Genomic DNA, 22,660 nt, shown 5'->3' on the forward strand with positions numbered 1-22,660 from the left:
GTTTTACAAAAACAATTATGCCAAATTACAGATCTTTACTTTCATTCCTGAACATAAAAATTGTTTTAGCGGCTGAATGTTATGCTTGAATGTTTTCTGTGTATAAAAATGTGAATTTAATTTGGTAAATACAGTAAATCTTTTAAAGAAGTTTTTGACAGATTTTTAAAATATGTGTTTTTTTCCCCCCATCACAGGAGATCTCATGTGGGACGAACTGCACAAAAGTTCATGAAAGTTATGACCATGAATGTACAGGACAGAAGTTCATATTATCCTCCTAAGACCCGAACTCTTTCATGGGATGCATTTTGAATTTTCCTTTGCTATTTGGGCTGATTGGGACCTGATGAATGTAAAAACAAAGAATTACCAGATTTTTTTGTTTTACCTAATTTTTGTTGCTGAGAAAAATGAGAGCCACATATGTGGACATTCGTTTGAAACTTTGATAGAACAGTGGCAGTATAATGTCCTCGTAAGTGGATATCAGGCCCTTGTAGAGAAAAATTTGGTATTTTGGTCTAGAAATCCCAAAATGTGATGTCCAGATATGTGGACGCCAGGTCCTAGGAGGTTAAAATAAAGAAATGACAAGTTTCTCAGAGTGAGCTTTGTCACAGCTGATTTGTGTGTTATTAAGAGGGCTTTGAATAATCTTTATTTTGTATACACACAGTATGTTACGTATATAAAGACTCCCAAAATATAACCATTCTATTCCAACGCGTTAATAAAAGCATTTTAGGGATGACTGTGAAAAATGAGAAAAATAATTAGCTTTTGAACTATTAAATCATTGCTAATATTATATTTTTTACCGTAATCTCTTTTTCCTCTGAAACCTTATGGGCATCGTCTATTTGCTCAAAACCAACCAAACTATCTTAATATTCATGCGACTGTGCTTTAAACTGAACTGATATATAAACAAGTTAAGATAAATCATCATCATAAAAAATAAAATAAAAAAGCTAACATTGGATAGCACCTGTAGTGCCCTCATCTCTCCAACAGATGCTCCCCTAATGCCATCCTCCCCAGCTCCCCTTAGAAACGAGGCAAAAATAGATAATCCACCTTTTATATTGTAGATACATTTATATAATCATTTTTTGTTTTTGTTTTGTTTTCTTTTTTACAATGGAATTGCTCCGTCATACAAGATGACTGAAAAAAAAAAAAAAAAGCACACAATACAATCAATAAACCAAACCTATAGAACATATGATTGTCACTTACTTGCGAGTCACAAAAAAAGTACATACCGCGAATAAATAATCTACAGAAATATGTACAATATGCACAACAAGAAATTCAATGGAAGTGCAAATAAAGCTTTGGATCCCTGCACAGGAAATAAGGTAAGCAAATGTGAGCCAGCTGTCCCCAACATACAGTATGAAGCAATAGTCATCCGAAAGTCATAAATTTACAGGACATTTAGTAACATTTAGGCTTTGAGCTCCTGCATTTAATGACTTTTAATAATGAACTGCATGAAACAAAAATCTGAGAGATTAAAATGGACACATTACATTATGTACAGCGTATCGCATTCCACGGAAAACTGGAGTGTTTTCAGTGCTTGTCGTCCAATGCGGATCAAGGCAACAACCACGGGACTACAGGCAGAGACGGAGAAAAGTAGGGATCCAGAGAGAAGGCTGCTCACTGCAGAGGATTAAAAAAACAAAAAAACCAAACTCATTGCACCTCTGCTGGCTTCCTTAGCTTGTAGTGACTGAAACATTCTATGATATTTAACACTGTACAACTCTGCTAACTTTCCCATCTAGATCGAGAAGAAGAAGAGGGAAGAGAGCTGGTCAAAGGAGGTCATGTGTGCACGTCACTCTTGTCGGGTCGGTAACACACACTCTTAGCATAATGCACACATGTGAGCTGCAGTTGTCTGTAATGTCCCGAATTAAGAAGTCCTGCTGGGTGCGGTAGCTCCAAGTTACCCAGAGTTCAAGTACTCCAGTGCCACTTCATAGCAAAATTTGTATTGGTCCTAGCAGGAAAGAAGAAACAGACAGAGGCATTAGAGATGTGCAGGAGTTGGCCTGAGTCTCCCAAGTCATAAAGTTAGTGTCTCCTAAGTCATAAATGAATACTACAAGCCCTCTGGGGATTTTTGCTATTCCCAAAGGGCCTGTTGTTTGTTTGATAATCATACCATTTAAATCCTATAACTCTGACAAAACATCAATGGGACTTTAAAGTCGAGGCTTTCGGCACATTAAACAATCTCAGTTCTGCACCAGACTGAAACTAATAAATAACTGACATATTCAAGCGGATGAGAAGGTATTGACTTTATTGCTTGTCACTATAGAATACGCGTCACAGATGCAGATATATGGACCCCTAATTGTGCGATCACCATCTTCACAATCTTCAGCGGCAGAGGAAACTAACTGTCAGATACTTCTTCTTCATAAAAGTTGCAACAAGCAGCAGCATAACGCATCACTTCCTCTTCCACTGGCGGAAAATGTTTGAATAAATATGAGTTGATTTAATATGGTCCGGAGCTGAGTGTTTTTAGTGTGTCCTCTTGATTTTTGATTCCTGATTTTTGATGTTTTCTGTGACGAAGGCTTCAAAGCTGTATTAATATAAGTGAATTTTGACATCTTGCCACAGTTTATGTTGAGAGTTGTCAAACTTACGACTCACGGGCCCAGAAGTAGCCATTCAAATGATCCAAGACAGCCCACTAGCTAGCTTTGCAAAATGAGGAAGTTAAAATTACAGAGCGGGTCTGCTGGAGGTTTTTTCACGTTAAAAGGGAGTTTTTCCTTCCCACTGTCACTGCCAAGGGCTTTCTCATAGGGAGTCATCTTATTGTTGAGGGATCTGTATTATTGTAGAGTCTTTACCTTACAATATAAAGGGCCTTGAGGTGACTGTTGTTATTTGACGCTATATAAATAAAACTGAATTGAATTCATTGATGCACGCATTACAGAGAGGAGGCATCAGATGAAAAGTTCAAAATAGTTAGTTATTGAAGTCATAATTAAGTAAAATAATTTTGCTCTTTAGTTCCAAAATATCATACATAAAGGTCCACTGTCAGTTGTAATGCACAAGTGAAAGGCCCCAGGACACACAAACTGGGAAATATCAGGAAGGGCGTAAAGCCAAATGAAATATTTGAAGGTAACACTGCTGTGTTGACACCATGTAGTTAAGGCAGTAACTGAAAGTAGCTTTTTTAATTACTTTTTTGTGAGATTAATGAGTTTAAATCCCTGGTGTCATTCGTACAAAACAACGGACAGCGAACAAGAGAGGTGAATAAGAGAGTGCAGGCAGAGTGGAGTGGGTGGAGATGAATATCAGGGGTGATTTTTGACAGAAGAGTAGCAGCAAGAGTGAAAGGGAAGGTTTACGAGGTAGTAGTGAGACCTGCTATGATGTGTGGTTTGGAGATGGTGGTACTGACATGAAGACAGGAGGATGAACTGGCAGAGGTATAGATGTTGCTATTTTTATTGGAAGTGACCAGAACAGACAAGTTTAGAAAAGAGTACGTCAGAGGCGGCACAGGTTGAGTGTTTTGGAGAGAAAGTTAGACAGCCAAGGCTGAGATGGTTTGGACGCGCAGAAAGACAATATGTTGTTCTCTCTGCTTCTTCAGCCATTATACCTAGATTGCTGTAGATTCCCAACTGGTACTGTGAGAAACTTAAAACAATATTCTGATTTATGAAGACTGCATTTATATCAAGTTTTCAGCTCCTGCAGTGTCCCTCACCAGTAGGTCCACCATGTTGGGCTTATTATTCCTCAGTGTCTTGACAGCGTGGAAAACATCCACAGAGCGCTGGTGCTGAAGCATCTCACACACAATGCTGATGGCACAGAATGTCCCACTGCGGCCGCCTCCATTCCTATGGTTGTGAGAAAAAAAGTTAATTAAAAATTTCAAAGTCATCCAAGAAGAGTTCAAAAAGAAAGCTAAAGCTGACACTAAAGGCTCACAAAGGGCTGAGGTGTGTTTTGATGCAGTGAAGGCTTTCAGTCAGTAGGTGGAGATGTTTCATTTTTAATACCAGCAGGGAATGAAGTTGGAAACTTACAGACAGTGGACCACAGTGCGTCCCTCTCCCCCGTCGTACTCCTCCTGCCATTTATCCACCTGTCGAATGAGCTTGAGGAAGGAGCGTTTGGACATGGGCGTGTCTCTGTACATGGGCCAACCCAGGAACTGGAACTGCTGCACCATCCGGTAGCCATCCTGAGGCTAGAGGGGGGGGGAAGGACAACAGTTATCCCAGGTTAATACACATATGTAGGGGGGAGGGAGTTAATCGCTGTTGTATAAAGATGCAATCAGACTGTAAAGATGCAGGGAGGGTGAAGCTAAGCTTCATCAGAGGCTGGATAGAGATGGTTAAAGGGCTCGAGGAGTCGCTGAAGAGATAAGCGTGCAGATAAGACAGGGTGATAGATGAGCACAGTTGCTGCTGGAGACAGATAGTTAAGCAATCTAGGATACAGACACTCTAAATCACACTCAGACATATCGATCAATAACACTTGTCCGCGATCATGTGTGATTAGCTTGTAGTGCACTTAACATGCTGTAGGTGCCTCTGCCGGCCAGAGGATGTTACAGCACGTTAATATGAGGAGCGATTATTGACAACAGAGAGCAGGCTGTTGGGATAAACAGCTTACACAGGTGACTGCAGGTGATGCCGGCATGGGTCAGGTGCCTGTCTGTGCAGTGATGTCTGGTAGCTCAAAGTTAAAGGGTCAGTACACGCCATGTTGTGAGATATCTCTCTTTGAGGGTTCGCTCACGATTCCAGAAAAATGCAAGTGAACTAGATTTGTGATATTTATTTAAATCATTTAAAAAAAAACAAGAGTTATTTCTTTATTAGAAATAATTTAAATATGGGGCTCACTTCAAAATAAATCTAGGGTGTCACAGGATGATACGAGAGACACAAAATAAAAGCAAATGTCTTTCTTTTTATGATTTTTCTGACTCATTGCATGAAATAATTTATCCTCTTTTGGCCACTTCAAAAATGATGCAAATGAAACTGTCACCTTTAAAAAGAAGTTGCACATTGTGCTGCGGATACATTAGATTCCACTTATAAGAAGTATGTGTTGGTAGTTTTTGTTCAGCATCGCCGTGTTCTTGTTCAACCCAAAATGTGTTAATTGACGGGAAAACCTGTTTTCTGCTTCCTCTTTTTTTTTTAACTACATGTGACAATTTTCTCAAGCTGTCTAAGAGACAATTAACTTGTGGCAATCACACCTCCATCCAGTCAACTGGTGCAGTGGCATAGTTAAAGAGCACAATGACTCTGCCGTCTCTGCACAGCTTGAACGGACAGGCCGACGTATGAGTGGGACGTGTGAGGTGTGCAGTCACAGAATAAATTGGCTTCACAGCAGGGAAGACAAACAAGTTTCAAAAGTTACAAATAAATGGGCAGCAAAGCAGAAAAAAACAAACAAAAAAAACCCAACAACTACACATCAGGCTGATCACACAGAATGCTTTTTTTGTTTGTAGCTTGTCCATTTTGTGTTACCGTACCCGAGCCGCATTGTAGATCCGGAATATTCTGCTGATGATGTCCTCTTCCAGATCAGCGGAGACAAACTCCACCTGGATGGGTCCGTGGCGGTGGACTCCGTTTTCTGGCCAGTACTGTGGGCACAACTAAACCAAATAGGCATGTGCACATACACACACACGCATACACACATATAGAGAAATGCATGTACACCAGCACGCAGACAAATCAACAAAGGGAAACACAAGAAAAGGAAAGATGACTTATTAGTTTCAGATCCAAACTATACTGACTAAAGACTGTGACTCTGATGTCAGCTCCTTTTATACACTTGCAAAAAAAAAAAAAAATTAAGTCTGAAGGCAAAGTGACACGGTACAATAGGCAGAGTCAAAAGAGGTGAATTCATTCAATACAAAGTACTTTTCTTTTTAAAATTGAACATTGAACATTTTTTTTTAAATTTGAGAACATTCAATACAAAAAAATTTTTTTTGATATTGCAGAAACTAAACACAGGTGTTCTCCAAGTTTGGGAGCTTTCTCCTAATCAACTAACCCTTTGTTCAACAAATCAACTGAAATTTCTCAAAATCTTTGGGTAATTCTTTTGCCCCTCTTTAGAAAACATGCACATTCTTTGTTCCTTAAAAGCAGTTTAAAAAAAATGATTCATGTCTAAGATGAAAAATGTCATCAAAGGCAAGATCATCAAAAGATTGATTGATGGAAAGATAATTCATTGCCTGTATTTTTGATGAAAGAAATGTATTGTTCCTGTCCTTTTTCTGGTATATTCCTACAGCCCAAGCGGCTAAACATTTCACACCAACAAACTTGACAAATTTCATCTTCAGCAAAATTATTCCATCCTTTTAACATACATCATTTCCAGCCAAATAAACTTTATATGTTTAGGCTGAAGCTGCAAGAGACAGTTAAAAAAGGTCTGTGGCCACACCCATTTCCACTCAAGGCTGTCTCCTTGGGTAGTTTTGTACCACTTTTAGCGCTGACACTGCTTTTAAATCACTCTGCGGATGTCTTGTTCTAAATAGCTGCACTTGTTTGTCTATAACGTGTCTGGATCTCCACCAGTGGGTCAAAATAGTCACCATTCAACTTTTATTTTTGGGGAAGAGAACAAAGTGATAGGCTGGGAAATCTGGCAAGTAGGGTGGATGTAGAGTGAAGATTTGTTGCTGTGGCCTTTTCAATGCAATGTGAATGGACCAACAGTGTCATGCTAGCACTGCTACGGCATAGAGTGCCCTTAAATCATCTTCCTTCTCACATGCCTTTCTCTGACCCTAGGGAGGCATTTATGGTAAACAGCCCTTCATATGTAAACTCTGACTTGATGCTCAATCTTTAGGCGAGGACATTTATTCTCTTCGCTTCATTCTCTGAAAACCGCTGTTTGGCATCTGGGGCATAGTCAGAAATCCAGCTCTTATCAGCAGTGATTGTGGACACAAATGTTTGGATATGTGGTAAAATTGCAGATGCAAATAAGCAAGTGGGTGTCAGACCAGGACTTTGAGGGGCTGATAAAGATACCAATCGTCCTAGAGGCTGTGCAGGGTTTCATAAGCAGTCGACCCTGAACAAGAGACGAGTCAAATTTGGAATGGGCATGGACTTTCTGATCTCTTATTGTAAAATAACAAATTACAAGCTCTTGCAGTGTCAGATGGACAAAGCAATGCTACCTTGGGTTTTGCAGTAAAAGACTGATTAATCAATATTCAATCAATAGATTGTTTCAAATAAACACTAATCAGCAGTTAACTCTAATTACAAGTCTTAAGTGGCAGTTATCAATATTAAGACTGACTGTTCTTGTGCACTGAGCAGAAACCCTCTAGGATGGCCTCGCAAAAGCAGTAAAAACCCCTCCATTTCCGCTCCTTTATGAGAGAAAGCCCAGTTAAGAACTTGCACCTGTGGAGCCAGTCGCCAGCCTCAGAGCTCTAAATCAGACAAATGGAAGCTTACACACAGATGGACACGTCTCACATTGACAGACATGTCATGTCACAAATGCATGCCACAGTCATAAACAATCAAGGGGGAGAAAAAAGGGACCATCTTGGAGAAATGCAAATAACAGACCTCAACACGGGAATCCAGACGGACATGGAAATAGTTGCTTACTTTGTGTCTCTTACACACAAAAGCAGAAGCACATATGCTGTCCGTGTGGCAGCTTAAGCACCGCTTTCCGCCTTCCTTTTAGAGCCCATCAAAATTTGACAAATTCAACAGATGCAAAAACAAAGATGTTGATGGAGAAGATGGTAAACCTCCCTCGCCTTCATCTACTCCTCAACCTCCACCCACCCCCTTCCTACCTTCCCACCTGCGCTGCTTTCTTGGCTTGCTGACGGGCTGGCTACAGTGAGAATATTGAATGAAAGGCCTTTTCTATCCAGCCAGTCACCTAGGGAAAGGGGATTTGGATGGGGAGAGCAGCCTGGCTTCAGGCTTTGATCCCCGGGTGTTATGACAGAGCCTCGGGCTGAGAAATCTGGAGTCTCTTCCACAGGCCTTCTTTTCTTCGTCTACTTTTACAGCAAGTCCTATTCCTTCCACTCTGCAGTATATACCTTATTTCAAGCATATTCAGTATTCATACAAATATATAGTTTCTCTAACATAGATACATCCCTCGGGGTTTCCCTGGGTTTGTGAAATGTAATCATTCAATCGGTTCCCATCAATGTCCTTTTTGCAACTTTTAGATTAAAAAAAAAAAAAACTGTCATGAAAGAACTCATGTCTCATTTGTTTGTGAGTAAAATTCTTGCATTAAAATTCTTCCTTCAGGATTTCATGTGCTTGCTATTTATTTAAGCAAATGTACTGGGTCGGGTTTACCTGTGCTGGGTCGACATCATTGAGCATTACTATGGATGTGCAGTGGTAGTCCAGCACCAATCTCCAGAAGTCCTTTACTGTGTTTGGCAATGGGTGCTGTGTCACTATGAATGCAGAAGGCTGCTTGTAACTCTGGAGGGAGGGAAGAAGAAGAAAAAGAAAGAGCTGATGATGAATAGACCAAGTGCATGCTTTTGTGCAACACTGTCAAGAATAAAACCATTTCTAAAACGACCTCCGTCTCTCAACCAGACTTCCTGCTGAGAGCAGTTTTCTAATGGAGATTCCATGTCTAGGGAGATTATTTTAGGACAGAGCACTTTTAATGTGGTTTCTGGCTCCCCAATGTAGCCCAGTGGGGACTGAGACAATCCTGTACCTGAAAGGTCACCTGCTCAATCCCAGCAGGAGCCAAAAAGTCCATCAGCGAGCATGTACCTTGTCAAGGTGTTCTTTGTTAGGTCCCCTTAAGAATTGCTAGACATAGCATTTTCAATTGTTTCCTTTGATGTTTCTTAGATACTGACAGATAAGTGCTTAATTAGAAGTGACAGCGATTCAGAGATGTTGTGAAGTCTTAATTCTGTGGCAGAAGCTCTTAACTCAAGTAAGTCCTAGGTGGCTGCAGTCCAAGTTAAAAGTCTCAATGAGTAAATTTCAAGTCAAGATTGCAAGACTTAAATCTGAATTTTGACTTACTATACTCTTTATAAAAATTAGCAACATTTAAAAGTCACATAAAAATCAGCATTGTATAGCAGGCTGAAATACCAACATGTCGTAGGTCTTACTTCTACGAAAAAAAAATGCAAAATCCCTGCTTTCAAATCAGCAACATTTTAAGGTTCCAATACACAAATACAGGCAGCTGCAGTTTCACCAATTTGTGATTCAGTGCTACTTTACCACTTTAAAATTACAGCGATGAAATCAGCAAGATGATCTGAACCAGCATGCAAGCAGACAGACTTAAAAGTGTAAAATGTTTGACCCTTACATCCATCAGAGCGGCATTGATGTAATTGGAGCTCTCGCCGTCAATGGTGATCAAGAAGGGAAGGCAGCGGTCCGGAGGCAGGACGTCCATGCAGCGGTTCTTCTCGTGGTTTCTAGGCAGCAGGGCGATGCTGCAGTCTTCCACCCGCAGCGTGGGAGTCACCATATTGAGTGTCTTTGAGATTGAAGCAGAATTACATGGTGTCATACTGACGCAGGAAGGTAGGCACTTGGGTTTTGAGTGCGCTAATTATCTCCCAATATGGTAATTAACAATGCGATTCTTTGATCAGTTACATTAGTGATAGCTCCGACTCCCCTGAAGTGACTGGGATAAAACTTAGAGTGGGGTGGCGCATTTCATATAACTATACATTAGATGCATCACCTATTTATATAAAGTACGTTTATGCACAGAATTTGTTTAAAGCAGCCTCGTGCTTCAGATAATGTGTCATCATGAATTTGCACACACTGTATGTGTCTAATTACGTTAAATAGCTCCTCACCCTGAACTCCTCTTTAATGGGGCTGGAGTTTGTCTGCGGGTCCAGGCGGTTCATGTCGTAGTAGACGGAGCGGAGCTGACTCGCAGGAATGGTGGTGTCGCCACAGAGACATGCCTCCAAAATGGCATCATGGATGAAGACATACTGCTCCTGAAAAAAACAGCATCCTCATTGCGCATCCATCAGGCATCTATGACTTATGACAGAAGACAAGCTCCCCCCCCCCAAAAAAAGAAAGTTTTATTTTTTATTTCTACCACTGCTATAAGCAGAAATATGTGAGCCAGGGTTTTCCTCTGTTTTTGCTAGAAAAATTCAGTGACCTTTCCATGACCTTACTGGGATTATGCTTTACCCCCACGGCAGTTTCTGTGTCTAATATTTGTCATTGTCTTTGTTCAAAGGTTACAATACATATTTTTGCATTTTTTTGGTACACAGCTTATTTAATTCTCTTATAAAACCCAGAATTGTATGACATTTTCAAAACCTTAAAATATTTAGAAGTCTAGCAGAAAATATTTTCATGAATGACTTGACCTTTTCCATGTTTTTTTAGGATCCTATGAAACCTCAGTGAACTTATCAAGGTTAGGATTTCCTCATGAGTATTGCTATCATCGTCACAGGAAGGTTAATGGTTGAGTTCTTATATAAAACCAAAAACAAGCAAACAAACAAAAAACCCAACACCCACTGTGCTCAATAGCGTGCGGTCAGAAAAACATAAAATCGTAACACATTTCCTCCTCCTCAGTCAGTCACTCAAGCAGTGGACATGGCGACACAGCTTGATGCAAATCTATTCTGAAGTGACATTTCCAGCTGACACTTCCTTGTCACTTTGTACCAAAATCCACACACATGCACAGGGGTCAGATTTACAGATTGAAAGGGGAACATGTGTTGCCATTTGTTAAGTCTAAAGCAGAATGTGAAATGTTGACCTCAGAGTTTGACTATCCCTGCCTGGGTCAGTAAGACCAGCTCTATCAATCCGCAGATTGATAGAGCTTATCTGAGCTCATAATATGTAAACAACAACAAAGCATTTCATTTCCGTGGTTAAATTAAAGCATGGTAGGATGGTGGTGTGTGGCCGCGGGGCTGAGGAGCTGTGCCAACCAGCCAGAACACCTGTGAGGGAAAATAGACACATACACAGAATTTGAAGGTCACTGAACTTGAGGAGAGTGACTCAGGGTGAGCAGCCTTTGGTCTCCAGTTGCTCAAATCCCAATCCGGACGTCAGCAATGAAACATTTGCCCATTAAATCCAATGACGCTTGTGATTTAAAGGGAATTACGGTGAAATGATGCATTCACCGAGACTATGGACACCTCCAGATGGCCGGTGTTCAGGAAAGCACAGAGTCTTTCGGTTGTCCGCATCAGCGTAAAACTATAGGATGAGCCGGGGATGTTTTGAAACCATCAATATGAGCCAAATCCTCAACACTCTAAACCCTTTTATTACAACGCATATTGCCAAGCACTTGTGTTTACCACTTGGAGGAATAGTTAGGGTGTGCACTCCAGTAAACGTCCTTTGTGAGAAATTATCATTAAAAATGTAACAGTAGTGCGAATTGTAACAATAAAATCCACACTCCTGTTCTAGACATAAATATGCCAGCTTTGAATATGAATATAATTCAAATAATATTAAAAGCAAACTAAAACAAGTAGAGCACTTGCTTAACATCAGATTATGTTAATTATTTGGATTGTTTAATTACATAATGAACATATCTTTGTTTGAGAAAAATGTTACACTTGAACTGGCACTTGAAAGTGAATGACAGGAAAACATTAAACTACCGTATTATACAGCATTTACAAAAATAATGAGCCTCATCAGTCACTGGGAAAATGCTTAAAAACCTCTTGTGGATCACCTAAGCTGCAGAATTAACGACTAATAAATGACAGGCGATGATTTATTTGTTCCAAATATAAAACATTCTTTTAATGACACTGCTTCTGGCTGGTATGAATTCTCAGCATTTGTTCAGGACCAGAGAAGCAGGGGGCTCAATCTAAGAATTATTTATTGATTCTAGTTAATCCACTTTTGAGGACCAAAACCTGTCAAGCTGCAGTCCTGCAGTTCTGTATTTTAGTGATGTCTCTGTGGAGAACTGTTTAAACCAGTCGTACAGTACCTCAGTCTGAACCATGTTGACCCTCCGTGAACGCAGCTCCCTCACACAGTTGTAAATGTCCACCACGCCCTCTCTCTCCGCCATGTCCAGCATGATGTCAATGACGATGAAGCAGCCTGTCCGACCGGCTCCAGCGCTGCGGACAGACACGGATTTTTATTCATGAGAAGTGAGGTTTGGTTTTTTTTTTGCTTTAAGTTTAAAGAAATATAACTTTTATGAGGTGGAATAAGATTAAATGATTTCCCTAACAATAAAAAGTTGAGCACACTAGGGTTTCACATCAACAGCTTTACTTGATCTGTTGCCAACATTAAGAGTGCCCAGAGGTCACTTATGTTTCAAATTGGCTATTTAATGCAGTGATTACCAAGCACCACAGGGAGACCAGCTCAACTAAATTAAAAAAAATTAAATTACAATTTAATTAAAGAATTAAGTGGACCTGAACAAGTTGAAGCAGCAAAGCTAACATTAGGTTTAGGTGGCATGTAGCTAATAGGGATGCCTAAATGACTAAAAACAGATAAAAAACAAACTAAATAGCTACGTATGGAATAGTAACAGCAAAAACTGTTGGCTAACAATGTGAACAAATCACTGAAACTTCTAAAATATACCTAGTTGAAACACTGTTTCACTATTAGCTAAATGTAACTAGTTTAAAATGCTAGCTAAAACGAATTAAAACAATGAAGGTTATTGTAAAAATGGGGCCACCAGTTGAACATAAGCTAAAATTATGGATTAACAGTTGCTAACAAAATGAATAAATGATTACTGGCTGAACATAATGGATAAAAAGGTAATTTCATAATGATAAATGTATATCTGTTTGTGAAGGATGGAAAAATAATGGGAATTGTTAGCTTGCTAACTTGCTATCCAAGCTTGTAAATATGATAAATGGTAAACAGAAGGGGTTTGTGAGCTCACCTGACAAGGATTGTTGGAAACCACTCATTTATGTAATGTTACATTACGATTTATGTTTTAGCAGTTATTACGATCCCATAATTGTGACCTACACTGTAGTGTACATTAAGCCCAATATACAGTACAGTAGAGGTGAATCAAAATTTGCTTGTTGTGTACACAGTACTATAAACACCAAAAATGGCAAATGATATTTAAAAACCTTAACACCACAACATCTTTCCATGGATACTGTCCCAGTTACTAATACCCAGTTTTGGGGACTAGTTCTTGGATTAAAAGACTGAATGAAAACGTAAGTAACATACCAGCCACAAGGCAGTACTTAGCTATACATATGTAACTTCTGCATTGAGCCGCTATTAGTCTAATGACTATTGTATAAAAATATGCAAATCACAAAAATAGGTACACATGGGTTAGAGCTAAAACACAAGTATCAAGAAGAGTTCTTCGTCTGAGTGCACACCAACCTGCAGTGAACCACCATGGGTCCGGCATTGGTCAGGGTCTTGGACTTGACTCTTCTAATAAACCCCAGAAGGCCGGTGGCGTGATATGGCACACCGTGGTCCGGCCAGCCAGTGAAGTGAAACTGTCGGATTTCCCGGATCTCATGAGCTCCTCTCTGAGGAACACAGTTTAAGCACACAAAGCAAAAGAGAATGTAGTGAGAAGAACATGGATGTGTGAAGTCTTTCCAAAGTAAATACGGGTTGAATTGAATATCAACACACTCTTCATCAAGATCCAAGAAAGGTTTGTACAAAGTTTAATCTAGCGATGAACAGGATGTTTAAGGCCAGTGTAGCCATGTGTCTTCACCTACTGTAGCAGCTATCTGTCATGCTGATATTATACAATATGCACTGCATTAGTTATCTGGGCACTTTGCATGTACCATAAAGAACAGTATATTCCTCTATGTTATATTAGTATTTGTGTTTATTCTTTGAATGGATATTGCCTGAAGATTTTATAAAATGTCACAGTAGAATGTAACAATTAGGAGTTTTTATATGGTATAAACAATAGTTAAAGAGAAAAATCGAGAGGTAGAAATGATTCTATTAGGTTATATTAGGTTAGGTTGCATATTAATATATGTTAAACATCCATCCATCTATTTAATAAACATTGTCATAAAGTGCTAGAGAAGCCTTATATATATATGTCCTTCTCCAGCTATTCAGGTAGGAAAGCTACATCTGAAAAGTTATGACTGTATTTATAACTGGAAAAAAGTGTTTAAAAGGTTAAAGTGTACCTTCTCTACAGCAAAGGTCCTGATGACATACTCTGACAGCAGCTCAGTCTCTATCAGTGTCACCTTGATGTCTCTGTAGATCTCCGTATCATCAGGCCAGTACTTACAGCACTTCACCTGAGAGTGACAAAACCAAGTGTTTGACACAACATCTTCACAAGCTGTATGCTAACTGCAATGAATTTATATTCACAATGCTTCACTGCACACATTCATATTAGAATTTCTGCAAGTTGCCAGGCCATCATTTTTTCCAATAAAGATAATTGTCACATAACATTAGCCCCCATTTGCCACCTGATATTTCAGCGTTTGAAGCATTTCTTTCAAATCAAAATGAGATTTGCTTCATATTAGTTTCGGCCCCCGGTCAAGGATCTGCTGTAAATGGGAATCTTATGTATCGATGGGAGAGTTCATTCGCACGTTATTGCTTTTTCATTCTCATGTCGATAATGTGAAAATGAGTCTAAAGGTGGACTGTGCAAAAACCTGGAACAGAACAGTGTAGGTGCAATGGGGGTATGTGATTTCTCCACCTTAAAAAATTGACTACCAGTGTGGTGAAATAGGATAAAACATAAAAAAAAAAAATGTGTACAACAATTAAATGAGGGAAATATAATGACAATCCAATATTGATATGAAATAATAAACCCTGAGCTGTTTAAAACAGATTTCCCAACAGAAATCTAAAACACCCCACTGGAAATATTACTTGTATTAGGTATCATAAGAGCGCAAAATTACCCCCCCCCCCCCTTCCCAATTAAACTGTTGATACAGAGGGAAGTAAGGCTGGTAATAGAGATTGAGATCACGGAGGTATATCAGAGAATGATCATTTTTGATGAGGTATAAATGCGACATCAGCCACAAGTAGATTCAATTTTCATTCCTGGCGTCTATGTGCTGATTACGAATGAAATGAGATTTTGGTTTGTGGAATGACACAGACAGAGGGGGACTTGGAGGTCCCTCTCTCTGACACCCCTGATGACTAATCCCTGATGACAATCACAAATCCACCGTCCGCTTCCAGCCAGATTGAGTTAGGCAAAAGCCATTACCTTATTAGATCACTCTATCAGGCGCCTAGTTTGGGGGGGAATTAGCCTTTGGGCTAAAATATGCCAGCATAGACACAGATGTTCTTTTGTGCGGGCACACTTATGAGCACGTGACGAGCGTGCACAGGTCTTACACGTCTTCACTCATATGGATAGAGTGTATAGAAAAGAAGCACATGGAGCATCACCTCATCACACACATCAGCACGCTGACTTCCAAACCAAATCTCTCGTACATTAAAGTGTGCCGAGCACCACCCCCCTGTCTGAAACCAGCGGGAGAGAGGCTGCGTGTGCTTCTGTGTGTGTGTGCCAGGATTTCCCAGAGTTCATCAGTGACTGTGCCGAGCAGATGGCCCACTGTGATACGGTGGAGTGATTTTATAGGGCCCTCTGTGGAGCTACCGTCACTGTGACCAACTGTGCCTACCGCCCGCCATTGGACAAGGATCATATAACAGACGGTTTGAGGGCCGGGGCCCGCCGAGTACTAAGCAGGTGTGGAGAAGGTGCGGGGTGGGGTGGGCTGGACTCCGCTACTCTAGAGGAAAGGCCTAATGAGGTACCTAGAGATGGGGCTATGAATCATTATCAGCTCTGCTACATTTAAGCCCCACCAAAAATGCACATCAGCAAAATCAAGGTGCGCCTCTTTTTAAAAGGGCTTTCAGTGTATTTAAAATTCTTAGAGAAAAATCCCGTGGCAGTCAAAGCATTACACTGTATGTTAAGACCTTCATTTTCTCTTGATTATAACCTAACCAGGAGGAACTAAAGTGCGAGTTAAGTGGAACAAATTAGGACTGAAGCAGGGCTCTGGGTTTCCCCCCGAGGCAGGCCACATGCTGTAGTGAACAAGAAAAGTCAAGGCTTTACCATTAGTTTGAACATTATGAACTGTCCTCACTACTCAATAACAGTCCCCTTTTGTCCAGTGAGGACAGCATTAAGAGATGTTTCTGCTCGGAGGAGCTTGGAAGGAGCTGGCGGCTTCAGCGGAGTCTAATCTCCTGTTATAGAGCCACTGAGATGAAACAGTAGTCAGACGCCTGGATGCCTCTCTGGTAATGAAGGCCATCAATCAGTTTCTTCTCACTTCTCACTGATCAGATAGATGAAAAAAAAAGAGCTGGCGGCACACGAGTCCCACGCCTCACTAAGTCAGCGCGTGCGTGCACACAAACATCTGGGGACTGATGTTCAAAGATAATAACAAAAGGTGTCTCAGTTTGCCTTGAAATACAATCAGGCTGTTAGTCGACTGGGGGCAAGGTAATCTTATTTGAGATGTGCAGTTCAAGTGAACGTGTCATAAATACTCACCCTGCCCACTTCCACCAGGTTGGTCACCATGACGATAGCTGCAGTGTTCTCCTGCCAGACCATCCTCCAGAAATCAAATACCGTCTCCTGCATGGGGCCTAGGAGAGACATAGAGAGGAAATTACATTTTACAAATATTTTTTCCCCCCCAAACCTACCTTAAATATCTTACAATAGCTTCACACAAGTATTGGGGTGTTGAGGCTTCAGTCAGGTTTTATTGCAGTCTAGCTCTTTCCCTTAACTACTAACAAATCTCTGTGGGCTTCAACGCATGTTACACATTAATAGTACCCTTTAAAAAACTACAAGTTTGGCATCTTGTAAACACATCTGGTTAATCTGGTTCATCCAAAAACACGTTAATGTATAACCTTCAGTGGTTCATATATGAGCAATAATCAGTTGCATATTATTGCTATTATTAGTGGTATGTTGGCTCATATTAGTCGATAAAGTGCACTTACTACTTTTATTTTGCATGGCCATATTCCTAAACCACGAGGCCATTACCTAAGAGTTTCCCCCTCCTAATTACTGCAGAATAAGTCTTAGGCTACAGAATTATTTATGAGCGAGCCTCACTTTAGACTGCAAGATATATTCAGAGTTATTTTAGGGTTATTTGGATAATATTAACACTTGCAGTTTGCCATTTTGTTATATAAGAACGGACATTTCAGAGAAAGGACTCGTAGCATTACCACCTTACAGGCACAAAACTTTGTAACTATCAATGATTAGTATGCAAGAGGGTCACTAGGGTAAACGCTTAGATAATAGTCCAGTAGTTGTAGAATATGGTAGTGCAGAATAAAGCATTTGTAAGTGTTTACTAATGACTAACAGGGGACCATTGAACTCTAATATAGATTCTAACAGGCAAGCGGCAGATTGTAAATTTGTGTACCTTAAAACAATTACCTAAGTTTCCATGTCTCCAAGTTTATTTTCATATTTATTAGTGGAAGAATTTGTTTGCCACAATGGACCATCTATCACTAAATTTGGTAATGCGCTTTACTGCTGACGTGCATACTGTGGGTAATGTTTTCTCATCAGTAATGTCAGCTTCTTCCTCAGATTAACTTCCAAACATAAATTTGGTGGTATTACTGACATATTGGAACAAGAGAGTTTACAGGGCATTTTCACTTCACGGATCTAGCGCTGAAAGGCGTGTCAGGTATAATTTATTCATGGTGCTTCTACATCAGATTCATCACATAGTGCTTACTCTACAACACACAGCTTAAACACGGATGAAAACGAGAAAGGAAAACGAATCACAAATTTAAATATGAGCCCAACGGCTGCTGTTCTCCGTGCGTCCGCACATGCGTGTGTATGGCAAAGCTCAAAGTAATTACCACTACATCTCATCTGTTCAACACCAACCTTTCCACCGAACCGGACCCAAATGTGTCTGGTGAACATCAAAATAAATGAGCAGAGAGCCAGTCAATGCCTCCAATATTTAAAACTTCACTGAGCAATAATTGTGGGCTGAATTTAATTATTATTCTGGTTAATTAAAATTATTAATATTAGTTTTAATCAAGCACCAAGTAGAAAAAAATTACTTCTGACAAATTAATTAGTGAATGCAAATCTCTACAACTGTGCATTCTCCCGAGTTGGCCCGAATTACCTGGAGACATAACAAATTATGCAGACACACACAGGCACAAGCTAAGACAAAACATGGCAGATACACAAGCTGCTGGCGTTTTCTTCGTTGTCATTTATGTGGCAGGTAAATTTAATAAACATTAGGCCACTGAAACCTGTAAAAACTCAAGTCATGAAAAAGAAAGAAAAGGAAAAAAAGAGAGAAAGTTTTCCTCAGGAATGCACAAAGTACGCACCGCAACTCAGCATCTTGTAGAACAACCTTTATCAGCAATTAGTAAAATAGTAAATCTGTATGGCTTTGTAAGTCTCTCACATCATTATGGAGGAATTTTCACAACATTGCTTCAGTTCACTGAGGTTTGAGGTCATTTGTTTATGCACAGCTCTCTTACAACATTTGGACTTTGGCTGGACAATTGCAACACCTTGATTCTGTTGTAGATTTGCTGTGATACTTGGCATCATTGTCCTGTTCCCAAAACTCTCAGACAGATGGCCTCACATTTGACTATAGAATATTTTACTAAACAGAACAGTTCATGGTTGACTCAGTGACTTCCGGGTGCCTAGGACCCTGTGGCTGCAAAACAAACCCAAATCATCACCCCTCCACCACCGTGCTTGATGATGGGTATGGGGCATTTATGCCAATATGCTGTATTTGAGTTTCTCCAAACATGGTGTGGTGCATTATGACCAAACATCACATTTTGGTTTCATCTGTTTAGAGGAAGTTTTTCCACAACTTCTTCAGCCGTAACTTGATAAACATTAGCCATGTTGCTCTAGAGAGAATTCATGAAGTGCATTTGATTAGCAGCACCTGGCTGCTACTTACATTCTCAATTCCTATGGAAGCATAAGGATACACTTAATTTCATACAAATTTGAACAACTGTTATCCAGTTAGGAAACAAGGATACTTTGACCTGTGATGTACCCTAAAGGTATCTTAAGGAACACATAAAAGTTTTAGCATATTGTAGATATTGTTGGTTACTCTGGAAGCACATTACACCTTTCACTTTAGTAGTAAATTAAAGAGTCTAGTCCATGACACAACACTTTGGTTAAGCAGAGGACTTGTACACCAGATAAGGTGAGCAGTACAAAGTAGAAAAAACGAAAAAGTCATTGGGGAAATTTGTGTTGTGGGTTATGCAGATGACTTTCACCTGGGAAAGTAGGGTTCAGATCCCCTATGCAGCCAAAAGCATTATTTTTAGTGTGTATAAAGAACATGTGCATGGCCTTGAAGGGAGAGGATAGTAGCAGGAAAAGGTTTTCCTATTTAAAAAAAAAATCTCACTTTTTGGATTTATGCCTCCTGCAGCTGTAAGCACTAGATCACTAGGACACCCAGGGAAAGATCTATATAAAAAGCAGTAACAACAACAAAGGTGGGCATGAAGAGAGTTGTTCTCCCTACTGCATAGCTATACGGGCTTTCGTATCTGGCTTGAGTGCCATGATCATAAAACCACTAACTACACAATTAAAAGAAATTAACAACAATTTGGGAAACCTTAATGAAGAACTACAGCGATTATGAAATCATTACGGGCTAAAATAGAATCTAGTATAAAAACACATTTGAATATTTCTATTGTATTGTTACTAATTTGTTTTGCCTTAGTATGAGGAGCTGCAGCAGTTCCTGGATCCTATCATTGTGCTGTTTGTGCTTCTTATTGACTTACGCCTTCTGCAACAACCTAATTTCCCTCAGGACATCAACAAAGTGTCATCACCATTTTATTCACTTGATTGATCAAGCCATGTTTGATCTGCTTAGTGGGGTGCCTAAACACATCCTCACTGTCATACATTTAATTGTGCAATACTGTTTGACAGAGTTTAAAAACATCTATTTCTAAAAGCAGATAAATTAAATTAAAGACTTTTTAAAGAAATGAAAAACAAAAACAAAAAATGATTCAAAACCAACCATCACTTCTGCGAACACATTTCCATCCTGTTTGTGCTTTTACAGTAAAAATACAAATAGGATCTATCAACTAGACAGCTAGAGAGTTGGAACAAGGCTACTCCATAACTTCCATCTGTATTCCCCTACTTCCTGTGCTTTGCATGTGGTGGTATATCTCGATTTAACTGTAGGACTTCGGTTTCCGTCTCTACGATAACTACCCAACCTGATTGAGCCACCCACTCCGCTACCTCCCACACTTGTCCCTGAGGAAAGATGCACATTGCTGAGAAGTTTGGGAGAGGAAGAATGAGAAGCAGGACAGCTGGTGTGTAGGACTTCAGTAACACAATACTACTTGGCATTATATGATAAACCATCCAATGGGAGGCTCCTGCCAAGCTTAAGCCAACCAATTTATGCTTTGTTGTGAATGCAGAGATGGAGAATGGGTACAGATAGCTTCCTGGACTGTAACTTGATGACACCCATGAGGAAGTGAGTGTGCTTCTTGATAAGTAGATATACAAGAACAAAGGAATCGCTAACACAGTTGATTTGACAACTTTCACACAGAACGGGTGAACAGCTTCAAATGTTGAGGAAAGAATTTATTTTAGACTCATTGGTTTCTTAACCAATCTCCATTGAAAAATAGCATGCTTTTAAAATCCTAGATTTCTGCTGCTGTAAGCTGACATGTGCCACTGCAGTCAATGAGCCGTAAAAGTGGAGCTTTTATATTATCGAGTTCGCAAAAACCTGTTTCAGTAAGTTAAAAAATGTCTAGAAAGCACCTCTTTTCTTTAGCCATAGGCGGTGCTGGGCCACAGCATGCAGCCTGAATGTCTTTGCTGCACTTTTGACTGACTGATTCTCCAAGTATCTGTAACTCTACTGAAGCCACTGAACACAATTGTTTCATAAGCACTGTTTAATATTACTTTGCAAAATCAGTCAATGGTCTTTAGATTTGGTGACAGCCAATTCTACTAGCAAAAATGTCGTATTTTAATTTGCATAAAAACATTCACTTACATTTTGTATCTGATGCTGATAGGACGCTGTCGTCCTGAAAGAAATCACTTCCATCAGTACAGTTTGTTTTCTATTTTAAGGGTGACAGGTTCAGGCTTTTCTTTTCTTTATTCTGTAGCATGATACTGTGAGCGCATTGCAAATTTTAACCAGAACCCCCTCATTACCTTAACCACAATGTTCATGTTTGCTGTTGATGCTTGTGACAGTTATTTACATTAAATAGGAATCATGTTTTCTGGATTACACGGGTGCCAGATAAGAAATCGCACATGCAGTTGGCTTGTGAGAAGAACATCAGCTTTGAGTTGTGAGGTGAATCAATTCATTGGCAACAAGTCGTCCTTTTTACACGAAGTTTCAGTGTGTTGGTTAGTGTTCTCTTAAAGTGGTGGCAGCTAAACTTTGAATATTTGAATGAGACCAGATATTTTCCTCTTGTTTCCAGTGTATATGCTATTCAGTACTGTGGAAAAGTCTTGAACCCCCCTCTCATTTCTTTATATTTTTCTAGGAAAATGGGAAAGATGTGCTGCAATGTATTGAAACGTGCATATATCCATGGAAATGCTGTATATAAAGCAATTCTAAAAAACTTTAAAGTGAATATTTTGGTATCTTATTCTTCAACATCTTTTTTCTGTAGTCTTCAACAATAGTTCTCCAGGCTTCTGGAAGACACTTGAAGCTCTTCTTTGGATGCTGGCCTTTTGTTTGCCTTTTGTTAATAACACTGAGTTCAAGGGAGGTCAAAGACTGATGGTGTTCAATGGTATGTTTTCCTGCCAAGTTATAGGTGCATGTTTGGGATGCTGAATGAACCTGCATGTTGGATCAAGATCTCGTTACTTTTATGTGTTCACAGGTCCACCAAATTTAACAAGACCATCAACACCACTGGCTGAAACACAGCTCTAAATGATTACAGAGCCCACATCGTGTTTTACACATTGTTGTTCTGTAAACACTCATTTTTTGTACCTGACCTCCTCCATCACTCCACAAGCTCTGCTGCTACTGATTTTCAGAGCTGCTATTGTGTAATTTGGGATACCTAAGCCATTCCTCATAGTTTCTCTTCTTGAAGAATGGCTTTTTCAAAACTGCCCTTCGACTAAGACCATTTATGATGAGGACTCACAACAGCAGATAAATCAACTGAAGGGGCAGATGCATCTCTCAGATCCTGTGCCAGATCTTTGATGGATTTTTTCTTAAGAACATGACTTTCAGATGCTGGTCAATCAGTAGATAGTATTTTAGGCTTGCCATAAAAACACGATTTTATGCCTGTCAACTAAAGAAATGGGAACATTTTAACGTGGAAATTGTAAAAAATTGCCTAAAGTTACA

At 39.7% G+C, this 22,660-nt stretch overlaps 1 protein-coding gene across 4 annotated transcripts in view; it reads right to left on the minus strand.

Moving 5' to 3' along the window:
- Window positions 1-608: 608 nt before the first annotated feature.
- The window catches only part of LOC146687387 (receptor-type tyrosine-protein phosphatase mu), a 169,030-nt gene continuing 146,978 nt past the window's right edge, over window positions 609-22,660 (minus strand). For 2 of the 4 annotated variants that reach the window (XM_085438069.1, XM_085438066.1), the window contains 11 exons: window positions 16,705-16,802; window positions 14,312-14,428; window positions 13,518-13,672; window positions 12,109-12,244; window positions 9,944-10,093; window positions 9,436-9,609; window positions 8,439-8,570; window positions 5,579-5,704; window positions 4,095-4,258; window positions 3,770-3,905; window positions 609-2,017 (listed from right to left, as the gene is read on the minus strand). In XM_085438069.1, coding sequence (XP_085294195.1) covers window positions 1,964-2,017; window positions 3,770-3,905; window positions 4,095-4,258; window positions 5,579-5,704; window positions 8,439-8,570; window positions 9,436-9,609; window positions 9,944-10,093; window positions 12,109-12,244; window positions 13,518-13,672; window positions 14,312-14,428; window positions 16,705-16,802 — 1,442 coding nt within the window. In that variant the 3' untranslated portion in view covers window positions 609-1,963. The remainder of the gene's footprint in view (window positions 2,018-3,769; window positions 3,906-4,094; window positions 4,259-5,578; window positions 5,705-8,438; window positions 8,571-9,435; window positions 9,610-9,943; window positions 10,094-12,108; window positions 12,245-13,517; window positions 13,673-14,311; window positions 14,429-16,704; window positions 16,803-22,660) is intronic. The other 2 variants (XM_085438067.1, XM_085438068.1) reach the window with 2 other exon arrangements.

Source organism: Copadichromis virginalis, linkage group LG18, assembly GCF_057382275.1.
Source record: "Copadichromis virginalis isolate Kocher_CV1m ecotype Utaka linkage group LG18, C_Virginalis_male_GT1.1, whole genome shotgun sequence".
Taxonomy (NCBI): Eukaryota; Metazoa; Chordata; class Actinopteri; order Cichliformes; family Cichlidae; genus Copadichromis; species Copadichromis virginalis.